Genomic DNA, 18,427 nt, shown 5'->3' on the forward strand with positions numbered 1-18,427 from the left:
CAGTGGGAGTCCCTGTGGTTTGTTCATATGATTGGAAGTGGTTTTACCAGTTTGCAGTGCAGACAGTTGGGTAAGATCTGCCCCACCTTGTATAAAGCCGTATAAAGCATCTTTGTGTTTGCAGGCACTTTGCTCACTTGGACGGATTGTGACACAGCTATGGCATTTGTTCCAGCTCCCGGCTACCAGCCAGCGTTCAACCCCGTGAGTAGCCAACTGTCTACTGGCATGATGGCCAGTCTTATATAGCGACTGTCCATATACTTGACTGCGTATGTATCGCCCTGTTATAGGGACTGTCTGTATATCTAGATTTATACCGATCTCTCAGTTATAGGGACTGTCTGTATATCTTTCTATTATAGCGGCTGGCAATATACCTGGCTCTGTACCTGTTCCCATGACACAGAGGTTGCTTTGGTACCTGGCTCTGTGCTCCTGATACATTGATTACGAGTGTACCTCCCTTTGTACATATTTCCCTACTAAAGGGATTGCCTGTATACCTGGCTCTGTATCTATCACTCTGATATAAGGGCTGACGGTATAACTGGCACTATATCTATCTCTTTCTAAAACAGGGGCTTGTCTTTTACATAGCTCTTTGCCTGTCATCCTGGGCTGCTGGTATACCTGGCTCTGTGTACCCATCTGCCTGATACAGGGGCTAGCTCTATGTAATTATCTCACAGATAATGGACTGCGGGTATACCTGGCACTGTGTTATTATCTCCTAGATAATAGGCTGCGAGTACACCTGGTACTGTGTAATTATGTCACAGAAAATGGGTTGTGGGTACACCTGGCACTGTGTAGTTATCTCCTAGATAATAGGCTGTGTGTACACCTGGTACTGTGTAATTATCTCACAGAAAATTGGTTGTGGGTACACCTGGCACTGTGTAGTTATCTCCTAGATAATAGGCTGCGAGTACACCTGGTACTGTGTAATTATCTCACAGAAAATGGGTTGTGGGTACACCTGGCACTGTGTAGTTATCTCCTAGATAATGGGCTGTGGGTACACCTGGTAGTAATTATTTCCTAGATAATGGGCTGTGGGTACACCTGGCACTGTGTAATTATCTCCTAAAAAAAATGGGCTGTGGGTACACCTGGTACTGTGTAATTATCTCCTAGATAATAGGCTGTGTGGACACCTGGTACTGTGTAACTATTTCCTAGATAATGGGGCTGTGGGTACACCTGGCACTGTGTAATTATCTCCTAGATAATAGGCTGCGGGTACACTTGGCACTGTGTAATTATCTCCTAAATAATGGGCTGTGTGGGTACACCTGGTACTGTGTAATTATCTTCTAAATAATGGGCTGTGGGTACACCTGGTACTGTGTAATTATCTCCTAGATAATAGGCTGTGTGGACACCTGGTACTGTGTAATTATCTCCTAGATAATAGGCTGTGTGGACACCTGGTACTGTGTAACTATTTCCTAGATAATGGGGATGTGGGTACACCTTGCACTGTGTAATTATCTCCTAGATAATAGGCTGCGGGTACACTTGACACTGTGTAATTATCTCCTAGATAATGGGCTGTGGGTACACCTGACACTGTGACAGTTGGTGTGTCTGAGATAATGTAGTATAGAAACATAGAATGTGACGGCAGATAAGAACCAGTCGGCCCATCTAGTCTGCCCAATTTTCTAAATACTTTCATTAGTCCCTAGCCTTATCTTAAAGTTAGGATAGCCTTATGCCTATCTCACGCATGCTTAAACTCCTTCACTGTGTTAACCTCTACCACTTCAGCTGGAAAGCTATTCCATGCATCCACTACCCTCTCAGTAAAGTAATACTTCCTGATATTATTTTTAAATCTTTGCCCCTCTAATTTAAGACTCTGTCCTCTTGTGGCTTGGTGATATTGTACCCAGGACCCAGCAAAGAAGGAACCAGAAGCTTGGGGTTAATAAATGCTCTGTATTTACATTGGATCTTAGTAGTGTCCCAGAACGAGTAGGTCCATTGGGTGTGACTAGCTTGCTTGTCCTTAGTAAAACACTCCGGGTGTGTTACTTGCTGTTTTTGGTCTCCTTGTGGTACTAACAAGTGTGAACATGGAGGTGGGATCGGCTGGTGGGGTCCAATGTGACCGATTTGTGAATATTTCTGTAGGAATTTGGACTCCGCCCTGCCTTACTCAAATGTTTACTATTTCCAGCCATCCCTTTTCCCTGCCTAAGCTCTTTACCCTGTGTATGAGTTACCGACAGACAAGACCCCAAGACCATACATATATAGCGGTCAACAAAAAAATCAATTTTAGCGAGATTGCAAGAAGATTTTGATCTCTAAGACATTTAAAGAAAAACAATACTAATGTTGTTTCCAAAGATTGTTTTGTATTGTGTTTCGATGTGCTGCTAAATTAATATTTATATTGAGTGAGATGAGTGTATTAGGTTTTCAAGTCACTCTCTCAATTACAAAGACAAATACAAAAAAGAAAATTGTCTCAGCCCTTGAGGCCACATGTCTATTAATGAGTGCCATTTTGTTGTGCTGCCCCGATACAATGTTATTCTGATTCTGACATGTTTCCTTGATGTTACTACGTTTCGGCATCTCATTTCCTCACTAGTTACTTGAACAGCAGTAATTTTGACCTTTAGGCCTCGGTAAATTTTTGTTATGGGCCGGTCATTTGAAGAACCAGACATATGGATTCCAATCCCTGTCTACCGTCCCTATCCTAATAGCTTCTGGCCTGAACCCCCTTTGTGAGTTCTAATTCTCCTGATGGAACTTGCGTTGCATGAGATAAATGTGGGACATGAATGGTGCGTGGGCCCTGAGTGATGAGCAGACAATTAAAACACCAATCATTGAACAGCTAAGGAGAGATGTAAATACTTAATGAGGGGTGCAATTATTATAAACAAAAACAGATTTTAAAGGGACACTCCAGGCACCCAGACCACTTCTGCCCATTGGAGTGGTCTGGGTGCCAACTCCCAACACCCTTAACCCTGCAAGTGTAATTATTGCAGTTTTTATAAACTGCAATAATTACCTTGCAGGGTTAAGTCCTCCTCTAGTGGCTGTCTATCAGTGATTTAAACTACGCTGGACGTCCTCAAGCTATGCATGAGGACCTCCAGCGTCTCCAAAATCCCCATAGGAAAGCATTGAATAATAATAGTTTGCTGAAGTCGGCAGGGGAGGAACGTGGGCGGAGACTGACCAAGTGCCGAGGGACATCGGCGCTGCATTCAGGTAAGTCACTGAAGGGGTTTGACCCCTTCATCAACATGGGATAAGGGGTGGGAGGGAGAGGGGCACTGCAGGGTCCTGCAGTGCCAGGAAAACGACTATGTTTTCCTGGCACTGGAGAGTCCCTTTAAGAAGATTTTAGTTAATAACCACTACAATGCCTCTTTTTAGCCGGTACCTTACACAACAATGATTGCTGGTGGGCTGCGAGAAGGAATGGCCATCTTTATCCAAGGTGCTCTACCCAGTCATCATAACAGGTAAGATCTGTCTCTCTTCCGTGCTTCTCCTCTTAACGAAACCCTTTCCTCCATCTTCTCCTGTCCACTGTCTACGCCTTTCCATCCTCCCTTACAATCCTGTGTTTCTTCTCGTCCTCTTTTCTTTTCTGCTATTCCTCTTTGCTATTTTGCAGTCTCTTGTATTTTTACTCTCAATAAGGAATTTAATTTCCATCAAAACCATTTTCAGTCCTTTCTTTTTCCTGCTCCCTGCACTCATCTCTGCCTAAACCCTCTCCTCTGTCCAAAGGTTTACCATAAATCTTTCCACTGGCCAATATGAAGGCTCAGACATTGCTTTCCACCTGAATGCACGCTACGATGGCCGTGACCGTGTGGTTTTCAATTCGTATCAGGGGGGGGAGTGGAAAGAGGAGGAGATGAAGCGAGAGATGCCGTTTAAATCAGGAAAAGTCTTCCAACTGGTCTACCAGATCACTCGCAACAACTACCAGGTGTGATGGGCCTCCATCTGCGACAATCACTACTCCATGTTACCAATCACACCCACTATGTCCCACTATGTCCCAAACATTCTGCCCGTCACATTGGGTAACGTTCTGCCCATCACATTGTAGAACATTCTGGCTATCACATTGTAGAACATTCTGCCTGTAACATTGGGTAACATTCTGCCCATCACATTGTAGAACATTCTGTCTGTCACATTGTAGAACATTCTGCCTGTCACATTGGGTAATGTTCTGCCCATCACATTGTAGAACATTCTGGCTATCACATTGTAGAACATTCTGGCTATCACACTGTAGAACATTCTGCCTGTCACATTTGGTAACATTCTGCCCATCACATTGTAGAACATTCTGGCTATCACATTGTAGAACATTCTGGCTATCACACTGTAGAACATTCTGCCTGTCACATTGGGTAACGTTCTGCCCATCACATTGTAGAACATTCTGCCTGTCACATTATAGAACATTCTGCCAGTTACATTGGGTAATGTTCTGCCCATCACATTGTAGAACATTCTGCCTGTCACATTGGGTAACGTTCTGTAACACTGTAGAACATTCTGGCTATCACACTGTAGAACATTCTGGCTATCACACTGTAGAACATTCTGGCTATCACACTGTAGAACATTCTGGCTATCACACTGTAGAACATTCTGGCTATCACACTGTAGAACATTCTGGCTATCACACTGTAGAACATTCTGCCTGTCACATTGGGTAACGTTCTGTAACATTGTAGAACATTCTGGCTATCACACTGTAGAACATTCTGGCTATCACATTGTAGAACATTCTGGCTATCACACTGTAGAACATTCTGCCTGTCACATTCGGTAACGTTCTGCCCATCACATTGTAGAACATTCTGGCTATCACATTGTAGAACATTCTGCCTGTAACATTGGGTAACGTTCTGCCCATCACATTGTAGAACATTCTGGCTATCACACTGTAGAACATTCTGACTGTCACATTGGACAACGTTCTGTAACATTGTATAGCATTCTGCCTGTCACATTATAGAACATTCTGCCTGTCACATTGGGTAACGTTCTGCCCATCACATTGTAGAACATTCTGCCTGTAACATTGGACAACATTCTGTCTGTCACATTGTAGAACATTCTGCTGGTCACATTGGGTAACGTTCTGCCTGTCACATTGGCTAACTGTCTGTCTGTCTCAGGTGTCAGTAAACTGTGCTCCATTCTATGAATTCGCTCACCGGATTCCAATGGAACGAGTCCAATGGCTACAGGTGTCTGGGGACATCACACTGCAGTATCTGTGCATCATAGGAAGTGGCCCAGGGGTGAAAGGGGTAAGCCATCAAGCCAGGACGACTGGAGAACTCCCAGTGTGAGCTGTGTGAGTGTACCCTGTCTAGCCTGCCTTACTCAATATCCGTCTACTCCCCATGTGAGTGAGGCTTCTCTACCCAATATCTGTTTACTCCCAGTGTGAGTGAGGCTTCCCTACTCAATATCTGTTTACTCCCAGTGTGAGTGAGGCTTCCCTACTCAATATCTGTCTACTCCCAGTCAGGGGCGTATTAGCCGCGAGGCAAACAAGGCATTTGCCTTGGGCGGCATTTTCCAGGGGGCGGCAAAAAATGCCGCCCCCAAATGCCCAGGGCAAATGCCTTGTTAGCCTCGCGGCTAACCGACATGCTGGGCGGTCGGGCGGCGCGGCCGGCGAGGGAGCACTTCCAGAGGTGTGTTTCCCTGGTGGTCCAGTGGCTGCTGGGCGGCGCGGACGGCGAGGGAGCACTTCCTCTGAGCTCTCTGCTCAGCTCCCTCGCGCGCCGCGCGCAGAGTGAGGCTGGGAGCCGGAATATGACGTCATATTCCGCCTTCCAGCCTCACTCTGCGGGCGGCGCGCGAGGGAGCTGAGCAGAGAGCTCAGAGGAAGTGCTCCCTCGCCGTCCGCGCCGCCCAGCAGCCACTGGACCACCAGGGAAACACACCTCTGCAGAGGACCCCCCCCCAGCATTCCCAAAGGTAAGGAGGCTGGGGGGGGTGTTTAAATAAATAAATAAAAAATGTTAATGTGGGTGAGTGTGTGTGTCTGTGAGAGTGTGTCTGTGAGAGTGAGTCTGTGTTAGTGAGAGTGAGTCTGTGAAAGTGAGAGTGAGTCTGTGAGAGTGAGTGTGAGAGTAATTCTGTGAGAGTGAGAGTGAGTCTGTGAGAGTAATTCTGTGAGAGTGAGAGTGAGTCTGTGAGAGTGAGTGTCTGTGAGAGTGAGTGTCTGTGAGAGTGAGTGTCTGTGAGAGTGAGTGTCTGTGAGAGTGAGTGTCTGTGAGAGTGTCTGTGTCTGTGAGTGTCTGTGTCTGTGTCTGTGAGAGTGAGAGTGAGTCTGTGAGAGTGAGTCTGTGAGAGTGAGTCTGCGAGAGTGAGAGTGTCTGTGTCTGTGAGAGTGTGAGTGTCTGTGAGAGTGTCTGTGTCTGTGATGGCGTCTGTCTGTGAGAGTGTCTGTGTCTGTGAGAGTGTCTGTGTCTGTGTCTGTGATGGTGTCTGTGTCTGTGAGAGTGTCAGTGAGAGTGTCTGTTAGTCTGTGTGTGTGTCTGACTGTGTATCTGACTGTGTGTGTGTTTGCCTGTGAGTGTGTGTGTATGTTAGTGAGTGTGTGTGTCTGCTAGTGAGTGAGTGTGTGTCTGTTAGTGTGTCTGTTAGTGAGTGTGTTTGTCTGTTACTAAGTGTGAGTGTGTCTGTTAGTGTGTGTGTTTCTGTTAGCTAGTGTATGCGTATCTGTCAGTGAATGTGTGTGTGTGTATTTAGAATGCGGGGCGGGGGGAAGGGTTGGGTTGGGTGGGGTGGCGCGGGAGGGGGGCGCCTGAATTTTGTCCTGCCTAGGGCAGCACAAAACCAGAATACACCACTGCTCCCAGTGTGAGTGAGGCTTACCTACTCAATATCCCTTTACTCCCAGTGTGTGTGAGGCTTCCCTACTCAATATCTGCTTACTCCCAATGTGAGTGAGGCTTCCCTACTCAATATCCCTTTACTCCCAGTGTGAGTGAGGCTTCCCTACTCAATATCTGTTTACTCCCCGTGTGAGTGAGGCTTCCCTACTCAATATCTGTTTACTCCCCGTGTGAGTGAGTCTTCCATACTCAATAACTCTTTACTTCCATTGTGACTGAGGCTTCCCTACTCAATATGTGTCTACTCCCCATGTGAGTGAGGCTTCTCTACCCAATATCTGTTTACTCCCAGTGTGAGTGGGGCTTCCCTACTCAATATCTGCTTACTCCCAATGTGAGTGAGGCTGCCCTACTCCATTTCCGTATTCTCACCTTGCAGTGAGTGTCAGTCCCAGCAAGGTGGTGGGAATTCTGATAATTGTGTTAATCCGATTTTATTCCAGGGTCTGGTCATGTCGGCCCCACAAGGGGAGCTTCCGGTGAGCATTATATCTATATATCTTATTATTATTATTATTATTATTATTATATTGTCAATATACTATTACATGATATGATGAATTAGTATGAAGAGATAACCGTATTTTCATTCTTTTAAGCAATTAGTGTAAGATATGATATGATAGAACATTTATATATGATATTATTTTAGATATTAGATCAATATAATTTATTATATATTTATTAACCCCTTCACTACCAAATATGTTTTGCCTTAAAAATAATTAAAAAATAATTAAAAAAGGATATTATATAAGAAGTGATGCATTGCTGCAATATGTTTGTGATTAAACTACATTTTGGGTACCGACTGCTGATCACGAACATTAACAAAATAAAATGATGTAAATTTATACAGTTTTTCTGTGTTTGTTAAAGGGACCCTATAGTCACCAGAACAACTACAACTTATTGAATTTGTTCTGGTGAGTAGAATCATTGCCTCAGAGAAAATGCAGTGTTTACATTACAGCCTAGTGATAACTTCACTGGCCACTCCTCAGATGGCTGTTAGAGATCCTTCCTGGGTCATGGCTGCCTAAAATGCATCCAAACATTCAGTATCTCCTCCCTCTGCATGCAGACACTGAACTTTCCTCATAGAGATTCATTGATTCAATTCATCTCTATGAGGAGATGCTGATTGGCCAGGGCTGTGTTTGAATCATGCTGGCTCTGCCCCTGATCTGCTTCCTTGTCAGTCTCAGCCAGTCCTATGGGGAAGCATTGTGATTGGATCAGGCTACCACTTCTGCTGATGTCAGCAGGCAGGTCTAAAGGAAACAGGGACAAAGCCAGCAGCTTCAGGCTTGAATACAAGTAAGATTTTACTATATTTAGGGAGGCATGAGGGGACCGGTGGCTAGATGGTGGTTTTAACCCTATAGGGTCAGGAATACATGTTTGTGGTCTTGACCCTACAGTACAGTATAGAGAGGTAAGTATAGTGTGGGAGGGGTTTAGAATGTTTCCTAGACCATCCGGCCCACTTGATCTCTTGTCAGACAGGAAACTCAATATGAGCAGTGAAACAGAAATGCAATTTCTCGTAATTGGATATTTAGTAGGTGTGACCAAAACCATCTAAAAAAAATGGTTAAAGTATTTTCTTATAGTTATTTTAATGACCCTGCTGGTAGCTTTTACAAAACGGCAGCAGAATGTAAACATGGATGTTTGTATGAGGCCCCAATACAGAAAGTACAGCTAGGCCACGAATCTGTACAATGCAGGGTGGTACAGGCTGCTGTTCACAGAATAACCACCTGGCGGAGACATGGGCTGTGCGGCATTGTGACCAGCAGCACTGGAGCCACATGGACGGTAGGAAGATGCCTTTATGGGCTCAGTTTATTTGTATTGATTCACAATACAGATTGGTAACGTGTATACAGGTTGTTGGGAGGGATGAGGTTGATACCCGATATTATTGATTACATGTGTATTGTCTGGTGATTGCAAGATATTTGTATAAAGTTGGTATTATAGGTTATGGTGTCATACTATTGCAGTAGTATGTTATAAATCTATTATACTGTCGCATGACGTTGCATGTGTTTAGTATTATAGGCCGAACCAATCTATTATTGATTACTTTGTCTTCCTTTCTCACGCAGCCCATGCTTGGACCCCCCATTCTAAATCCAGTAAGTCCATGTTCTGCACTGACCCCCATAGCACCCGATCTTTGGATTACACTGTAATAACCAGGGATAATTCCTTTGCAGGCCATGCCTTTCACTACAAGTATCCGCGGGGGGATGACCCCAAAACGCACAGTGGTTGTGAAAGGGTTGATGAACTCAAACGCCAAGAGGTAAGAATTGCTCTGCAGAGCAGTGAGAGGAGGAGTGAGCATTGCTCTGCAGAGCAGTGAGTGGAGGAGTGAGCAATGCTCTGCAGAGCAGTGAGAGGGGGAGTGAGCATTGCTCTGCAGAGCAGTGAGTGGAGGAGTGAGCATTGCTCTGCAGAGCAGTGAGAGGGGGAGTGAGCATTGCTCTGCAGAGCAGTGAGTGGAGGAGTGAGCAATGCTCTGCAGAGCAGTGAGTGGAGGAGTGAGCATTGCTCTGCAGAGCAGTGAGTGGAGGAGTGAGCATTGCTCTGCAGAGCAGTGAGTGGAGGAGTGAGCATTGCTCTGCAGAGCAGTGAGAGGGGGAGTGAGCAATGCTCTGTAGAGCAGTGAGTGGAGGAGTGAGCAATGCTCTGCAGAGCAGTGAGTGGAGGAGTGAGCATTGCTCTGCAGAGCAGTGAGTGGAGGAGTGAGCATTGCTCTGCAGAGCAGTGAGTGGAGGAGTGAGCATTGCTCTGCAGAGCAGTGAGTGGAGGAGTGAGCAATGCTCTGCAGAGCAGTGAGTGGAGGAGTGAGCATTGCTCTGCAGAGCAGTGAGAGGGGGAGTGAGCAATGCTCTGCAGAGCAGTGAGTGGAGGAGGGAGCATTGCTCTGCAGAGCAGTGAGTGGAGGAGTGAGCAATGCTCTGCAGAGAAGTAAGAGGAGAAAGGTCTGGTCACTGATGGTTTCACTAATGTCAGGAATTTCTCACACTTTTCCAGCTTGATAATCAACTTTAAGGTGGGATATTGCAATGACATCGCTCTGCACATCAATGCCCGAATTAATAAGTCAACGCTCATCAGGAACAGCTTTGTGAATGGAGCCTGGGGAGAAGAGGAGAAGGAGGTCACAAAGTACCCCTTCAAACAGGGAGACTTCTTCGATGTGAGTGAAACATTCATATGACTGGACTTCCTGATTGACATATAGAGACTCAGGACCTCCTGAGTGAAGGGATATGTAGAGAGACAGGACCTCCTGAGTGATATATGAAGAGACAGGACCTCCTGAGTAAGGAAACATAAAACCATAGAATGTGACGGCAGATAAGAACCATTCGGCCCATGTAGTCTGCCCAATTTTCTAAATACTTTCATTAGTCCCTGACCTTATCTTGTAGTTAGGATAGCCTTATGCCTATCCCATGCATGCTTAAACTCCTTTACTGTGTTAACCTCTACAACTTCAGCTGGAAGGCTATTACCCTCTCATTAAGGTAATACTTCCGGATATTATTTTTAAACCTTTGTCCCTCTAATTTAAGACTATGTCCTCTTGTTGTGGTAGTTTTTCTTCTTTTAAATATAGTCTCCTCCTTTACTGTGTTGATTCCCTTTATGTATTTAAATGTTTCTATCATATCCCCCCTGTCTCGTCTTTCCTCCAAGCTATACATGTTAAGTTCCTTTAACCTTTCCTGGTAAGTTTTATCCTGCAATCCATGAACCAGTTTAGTAGCCCTTCTCTGAACTCTCTCTAAGGTATCAATATCCTTCTGAAGATACGGTCTCCAGTACTGCGTACAATACTCCAAGTGAGGTCTCACCAGTGTTCTGTACAATGGCCTGAGCACTTCCCTCTTTCTACTGCTAATACCTCTCCCTATACAACCAAGCATTCTGCTAGCATTTCCTGCTGCTCTATTACATTGTCTGCCTACCTTTTAGTCATCAGAAATAATCACCCCTAAATCCCTTTCCTCAGATGTTGAGGTTAGGACTCTATCAAATATTCTGTACTCTGCCCTTGGGTTTTTACGTCCAAGATGCATTATCTTGCACTTATCCACATTAAATGTCAGTTGCCACAACTCTGACCATTTTTCTAGTTTACCTAAATCATTTGCCATTTGGCTTATCCCTCCTGGAACATCAACCCTGTTACATATCTTAGTATCATCAGAAAAAAGACATACCTTATCATCAAGACCTTCTGCAATATCAATAAATAATAAATAAATATTAAAGAGAATGGGTCCAAGTACAGATCCCTGATCCCTGAACTTGATGGACGCAAGTCTCTTTTCAGCTATGTAACTATGTAACTATTGGGATGCGTTATGATTGAATGGACATATTGCATGAAGGAACAAATAGGGGGTTTGTATGTAGTAATGCTTCTGCATAGGGAAAGCTATAGGGAAAGCTATAGGCACTGAGTAGATATAAACATTCATAATGTTCAAACACACTACGCTAGTGAGTTGTAAATGTGTGTAATGATGGCAGTCATACTGTGTATATTGCATTATTATTCTTTCTGTTCCTTCCAGATCTCTGTCCGCGGTGGGGAGAAGCGGTTTAAGGTTTATATAAATGGTCATCACTGCTTCAACTATGAACATCGGCTCTGGAACCTGCAACAAATCGACACACTAGAGGTGGAAGGAGATGTGAAGTTGTGCTTTGTCCACTTGTAACGGAGCCTGTATCTAGCACGCCTGTAACAACATCTGCATTCATTCAACTCATTGTCCATCCACCCAACCCTCTAACCAAAACTGTATTCATCTAACCATTTTCCATCAACCCAACTCTCTAACCAAATCTGCATTTATCTAACCATTTTCCATCCACCCAACCCTCTAACCAAATCTGCATTCATCTAACCATATTCCATCCACCCAACCCTCTAACCAAATCTGCCTTCATCCAACCTTTGTCCATTAACCCAAATCTCTAACCAAATCTGTATTCATCTAAGCATTGTCTATCCCGTTAACCAAATCTGCATTTATCCAACTCCTCCGCTACAAAATTATGTCTCTGACTATCCAGCTGTGTCTCTAACCAAACTTTCTTACACCAAACCATGCAACTCAACACCCATTTAACTTCCGCTTACCCCCCGCCACCATCTGTTTTGTATGAATGTGGACATATTTTAAACAATAAATAAAATGTTCTTACAAAACTCAACATGTATTTTTTATTCTGTAACTGCTACTCAGAGTGGGTAAATTATTGTTGCTAAATGTCACTATGGAGTGGATTAATTTTTTATTGGTAAATGTTACTCTGCAAGGGTAAAGCATTACCACTAAATATTACGAGGGTGGGGGAGCTATCATTACAAGTTATACCATCACTGAAATAATAACACCCAGTGATTTTCTTCATAGAGTTTGTTTTCCAGCCAATCAATGTGAAACCATAATAATATTTATATATAAAATCAGTAAAAATGCAATGGGTCAAGGTTCTTGAATAAGTCCATCTACAAAGGATGTTTGTATTATATTTCCTTCATGCAAAAATGTAAAATGCTGCCCAATATATTATCTATCTACGGATATATAGCCCATAAACAGGGCAAACCAGGAAAATAATCTATTATGTCAAGGAGCTCGTTATTTGTAATTGATCACTGATTATGACGTGGTGCTCCATCTCAGCCCACCAGGAGCCCTGTGTCCTTCTAGTAATCAGAAATTGCATTTATACTGCATTTCTTTAGTCTGGAATGTTGACCCTGTTTCTCAGCTATACAGAATTCTGTACTCTTTGACCTTTGGCTTGTCTCACTATCTTGACTTTGTGTGTCCTTTGACCGCGGCCTGCCCTTTGACCATTGTTAAGCCTCTAAGGACCAGTAATATTTCCTCTTTACCTAACTTTCTGAGATTTACTTGTTGGAACTCCCTACCAATCTTGTCAGTTTTACTGGGCCTCAAGGCTCTTACAGAGTCACTTTAATCCCACGTGCCTTGAGCCGCCTTTAAACCTTCCTCTTGTCTTTTTTATAACCATCAGAATGCAACATGGCAGACAGCAAGAGACCAACAAAAATGGATGCAGGCCATGTGCATTGTTAAACAAAGGGTTATAAAATCTCCACAGGTAGAGGGTGGGCAGATACACAAACCACACAGATAGCCATCTACATTGTGGGAGGAAAAGGTGTCTGATCAGGGACTGGAGGTTTTATTGCCCTTAGGCATGCCCTGCTGCTAAGAAATGGACTGGCATAAAGGAAGTGTTAGATTAGGCCATGAATTGCCTCCTGTGGTGCCCTAGCCTAGCACCTAGCATGGGGCAATCTAATGGGGGCAAGTCATCCATGGTGTTAAAAAAGGTCTGTTTAAACTACAGAACCAAAGGTCATTGTGTTTCAATTGTTGGAGCGGGGAATATGGAGGCAAATCTCTCAAAAGAACACTGGATATAATTCCTCCTACTATGCCAGCAGCAGTCATGCTCACAGACAATTTAACAGGCCTCACAACCATCCAGATATCGGTGGGACAATCCCGATTTATGGATCCTGTTCTGCCGTCCAGACTTTGTTCCCTGGAGTCTAACCTTTTTGTTTAAATAGGGAATAACAGAGATTTATTTATAAAAGTGAATATCTGAAGTGAATTTGACATTTAAAGGGACACTGTAGTCATCAAAACTTTAGCTTAATGAAGCAGTTTTGGTTTATAGATCACAATGAATTCACTGCTAAATTCTCTGCCATTTAGCAGTTAAATAACTTTTGTTTCTGTTTATGCAGCCTTAGCCACACCTCCCCTGGCTCTGACTCACAGAGCCTGCATGAAAATAAAATATCATTTTCAATCAGAAGTAAATTACTTTAGAAGTTTTTATCTCCTGCTCTGTAAATTGAATTTTAATCACATACAGGACTATCCTGCAGGGTCTAGCAAGATATTACCAAGGCAGGAAATCGGAAATTCTAAGTTAAACTGAATTTGTAATAAAGAAAGTGCAAACATTAGATGACTCTTTAGAGGAAGTGTTTAGGAAGGCTGGGTAAGTCACATACAGGGAGGCGTGTCTATGGCTGCATAAACAAACTGATTTGACTCCTAAATGGCAGATAATTGAGCAGTGAGACTGCAGGGGCTGATTATGAGAGTTTTTCCATTTCAGCTATTTTGAATAACCCAGTAAATGTTTTTTTTTGTTTTTTTTCACTAGCAGTTGAACTTTTTGGTAAAATATTATTTTTGACCAGAATGTGAAAACGTATTTCGACACACCATGAAATATTTGTTGCACAATCCAGGGACTTACACCCATTAACTCCACCACGTACCATGTTAGCCCATATGATAGATGTGGCCACATCCTTGCCGATGCCTGGGGCATAATGCGGTGGCATTACACATACATTAGGAGATTAATTTGGTTAAGAAGTAGATTAGGAGAAGACTAGAATAGCATTTGCTTTGTGATGGTACTTTACAACTTGCAAGAGCAGTATGATATCTCTCCCCCAGGTCCATAAAATAATAATCGGATCACAATCACAAACAGAACTTCATTTGCACTCATACCCTCCAACTCCCCTCTCTCCCCACCCCCCTCCCCCTCCTTGATTCCCAACCTGGCGCTGCCCCTCCCCAGCAGCCTCTTTGTATATAGCGCTCACTCTGAACACACCCCATAATTGGCACACAAAACAGAACTAGCCTGGGGCTCTTCATGCAGAGCTGCCATTACCTGCCCCAGACACACCTTGAGATTAGGAAGAAAAGAGGTTAGTTTGTATGAGTGTACTGTAGCTGTAAAGCAGGAATATTTACCCTCCTCCCTCCCCCTCCCCTCATACTGTATCTTCGCAAACAAAGAGTCCTTAATACCGGACACATCACCAGCAGCCCCTTCCCATGGACAGGAGGTGTGTGGCCAACGGTCTGTCTGAAAATAAAATAAAAAAATGGTCAGTCAGCAAGTCTGAGGAAGTATGGATATAGAGGCTGTAATAGTAGGACAGGTTCTGGAAAAAAACAGGCAAAGTGTAGGAATAGTGCAAGGTCAGAAGGCAGGCGAAGGTCAGGACACATACCAAGGTCGGGAGACAGGCGAAGGTCAGGACACATACCAAGGTCGGGAGACAGGCGAAGGTCAGGACACATACCAAGGTCGGGAGACAGGCGAAGGTCAGGACACATACCAAGGTCGGGAGACAGGCGAAGGTCAGGACAAATACAAAGGTCGGGAGACAGGCGAAGGTCAGGACACATACAAAGGTTGGGAGACAGGCGAAGGTCAGGACACATACAAAGGTTGGGAGACGGGTGAAGGTCAAGAGACAGGCAAAAGTTTAACAAGGAATTGATGATGAACAGACACAAATGATGGAAGCTTTGCTTTAGAATGTAAGTTGGTTTGAGCAGGGTCCTAAGCACCTTCTGGTCCCGTACGTCCAACTTGCATTGTTGCAACTTCTTGTTTGTTAGCCTATTGTACAGCGCTACAAATTGTTAGCACCTTATAATTAATAGTAAATCAGAGTTGCTACAGATTTCCATTAAATGAAACCATTTTGCTTTATTCAGATTTTTTTTTCGTTTTCATGTGTTTTGTATTTTGCTTTTATAAGTTTCCTGTCCTTCACCTGTGAATATTGGATCCTGGTCCTTCTAGATATCACTGGATACCACTGGATGTGGAGATAGTATTTTTTAAATTTGATATCGTGTAGGGAAACCTACATGATATTCAGCAGATGCTTTTAATGTTGTGGCTGTTCAGTGTATGTATGTATAGGTGTCTGTATAGATATTTATACACTGCACTCCCTTGAAGCCAGTATCCTGCCAGTTTAATAATTATCTGTGAACGATATAGGTATTATGGATGAATGTATAGGATGTATAGGTGTCTGTTATATATATGGATGTCTGCATTGTATATCACTATGTATTTGTTTCCTTCTGCAATTGTTTTCAATGATGAGTTGCTATGGAAACAGTGTGCTGTGTGATGTGTGTATTTGTGCAGACGCTCCGTCTGCATCATGTAGCGGAGATGATCTGTGCCAGCTCGATAATCAGACAGAGGGAGACACTAGGAGCAAAGTGAACAGCAAGCATGTGACCAGAAATTAACGAGATCCCAATATCGGAACCAAGAAACGGCAAGTCCCCCCCCCTCCCCCCCTCCCACAATGTCTGCTCCAGGAAACCTTGACCCCCAGATTCTGAATGAGGAAAAAGGGACCCCTTCAAGTTTGCACCAGGAAATCTCATATCTTTATTAAGAATCTAGGCTCTGCAAATCTTCATAAGGTACCAAGGACCCCCAACATATGAATTCCAAAAGAGGGAATCATTATCTGCACAAGGACACATTATCTTTAACCGAAAACAGAGGCTTCTCTGACAACTGTCCTTTGACAAGCAAGACCCCATTACATAATATAAGAAAGCAATTCATGGGGGAAATAAATCAATAGGAAGAAGGAATTCATGAAGTTCCCCAGGGCTCACAGATTTCCATTTCCTCGATAGAAACGCAACAAAATTAGCACCACCAAACCAGTGCCTGGATGACTACTACATCCCAACAATTTTAATATGGAGTCATCACAGGCCGGCGAGACACAAAGTCCTGGGGGTTTTTCAAAAGACATTCAAAACACAAGCCACATCTCGGGGGAACATAAATCTCCTCGACAATCTAAGCTATCTTGTTTCAAGGGTGTTTTCTGCCGTTTCAGAAGGAGAGACCAGGTGGGAAACCAGTCAGAAGACGTAGAAGAAGTAACACCATGCATAGCCAACACACCAGTGGGTAGAAGAAAATTTCCAGGAGTGGGGGTAATGAAGCGCAGGGCCTGGACCATTTTTAGGCTACCATGTCTTAGATCTTCAGAAGACCGAGAGGTCAATGATTATTCAAAGGAAAAGAAAGGAAGGAAAAAGAGAGGAGGGAACTATAACCTCCAAAACCCTTTGGAAAAAGAATCAAAATCTTATTCTAGGTTATCTTTACTGAAGAAACATAGGCGTCACAAACAAAGGAGGAAAAACGAGATAGTGGGGAGAGAGGGAGACCAAGAGAGAATTGAAGATCTCTATTTAACAGAGATGCAGACTGGCAGAGACCATATCCTGCAAAGAGAATCTGTAGGATCGGAGGACAAAAAATTAGGAATACACAAAGAGAGTTGGCCACCTGGGGAGCATGAAATGGGAAAAGATGCTCTGCACTTGGAAATACACAGTAAAAGTGAAACGGGGGCCATGGAGGGACATGTAATCCTGGATATATGTGATGGCAAGGAGACAGTCATTCTAAAAAAAGTAAAACAAGATGTTGTAGGGAAGTCAATAGATGAAGAGAAGACACATGGTGAGATGCAGAAAGAGATATGTCTATGCAATCTAGAACAAGAGCGACAGAGTAAGATAAAGGGAGAGATAAAGGAATACGGTGAGAAGCTATTTTACAATCTAGAACATGAGGATAAAATACAAAGAGATTTATTAGATAATCTAGAACATGATAGACAGTGTGAGGTGCGGGTAGAGAAAGCATTAGATAATCTAGAACATGATAGACAGTGTGAGGTGCGGGTAGAGAAAGGATTAGATCATCTAGAACATGATAGACAGTGTGAGGTGCGGGTAGAGAAAGCATTAGATAATCTAGAACATGATAGACAGTGTGAGGTGCGGGTAGAGAAAGGATTAGATCATCTAGAACATGATAGACAGTGTGAGGTGCGGGTAGAGAAAGGATTAGATAATCTAGAACATGATAGACAGTGTGAGGTGCGGGTAGAGAAAGGATTAGATAATCTAGAACATGATAGACAGTGTGAGGTGTGGGTAGAGAAAGGATTAGATCATCTAGAACATGATAGACAGTGTGAGGTGCGGGTAGAGAAAGGATTAGATCATCTAGAACATGATAGGCAGTGTGAGGTGCGGGTAGAGAAAGGATTAGATAATCTAGAGCAAGAAAGGCAGTGTGAGGTGCGGGTAGAGAAAGAATTCGATCATCTAGAACATGATAGACAGTGTGAGGTGCGGGTAGAGAAAGGATTAGATCATCTAGAACATGATAGACAGTGTGCGGTACAGGTAGAGGAAGGATTAGATAATCTAGAACAAGAGAGACAGTGGGAGGTGCAGGTACAGAACGAATTAGATAATCTAGAACAAGAGAGACAGTGTGAGGTGCAGGTAGAGAACGAATTATATCATCTAGAACAAGAGAGACAGTGTGAGGTGCGGGTAGAGAACGAATTAGATAATCTAGAACAAGAGAGACAGTGTGAGGTGCGGGTAGAGAAAGAATTAGATCATCTAGAACAAGAGAGACAGTGTGAGGTGCGGGTAGAGAAAGAATTAGATTGTCTAGAACAAGAGAGACAGTGTGAGGTGCAGGTAGAGAAAGAATTAGATCGCCTAGAACAAGAGAGACAGTGGGAG

The 18,427-nt window shown here is 43.6% G+C and overlaps 2 protein-coding genes across 2 annotated transcripts in view; one reads left to right on the plus strand and one right to left on the minus strand.

The window, feature by feature from the left end:
- MRPS12 (mitochondrial ribosomal protein S12) overlaps positions 1–18,427 on the minus strand; it is a 295,484-nt gene that overhangs the window by 240,074 nt on the left and 36,983 nt on the right. The gene's annotated exons all lie outside the window — the stretch shown is intronic.
- On the plus strand, positions 28–12,119 carry LOC134572332 (galectin-4-like). The gene is made up of 9 exons (XM_063431232.1): positions 28–204; positions 3,412–3,500; positions 3,772–3,976; positions 5,187–5,321; positions 7,367–7,402; positions 9,041–9,070; positions 9,152–9,240; positions 9,975–10,140; positions 11,528–12,119. The coding sequence occupies exons 1-9, from the start codon at positions 160–162 to the stop codon at positions 11,672–11,674; spliced, it is 942 nt and encodes a 313-aa protein (XP_063287302.1). The 5' UTR covers positions 28–159; the 3' UTR covers positions 11,675–12,119.

The sequence above is a fragment of the Pelobates fuscus genome, chromosome 9 (assembly GCF_036172605.1).
Source record: "Pelobates fuscus isolate aPelFus1 chromosome 9, aPelFus1.pri, whole genome shotgun sequence".
Classification (NCBI taxonomy): Eukaryota; Metazoa; Chordata; class Amphibia; order Anura; family Pelobatidae; genus Pelobates; species Pelobates fuscus.

Coding starts and splice junctions, on each gene's coding strand:
- LOC134572332 (XM_063431232.1), top strand. CDS start 160: ATGGCATTTGTTCCAGCTCCCGGCTACCAGCCAGCGTTCAACCCC. Junction 3,977..5,186: donor TCACTCGCAACAACTACCAG/GTGTGATGGGCC, acceptor TGTCTGTCTCAG/GTGTCAGTAAACTGTGCTCC. Junction 9,241..9,974: donor ATGAACTCAAACGCCAAGAG/GTAAGAATTGCT, acceptor ACACTTTTCCAG/CTTGATAATCAACTTTAAGG.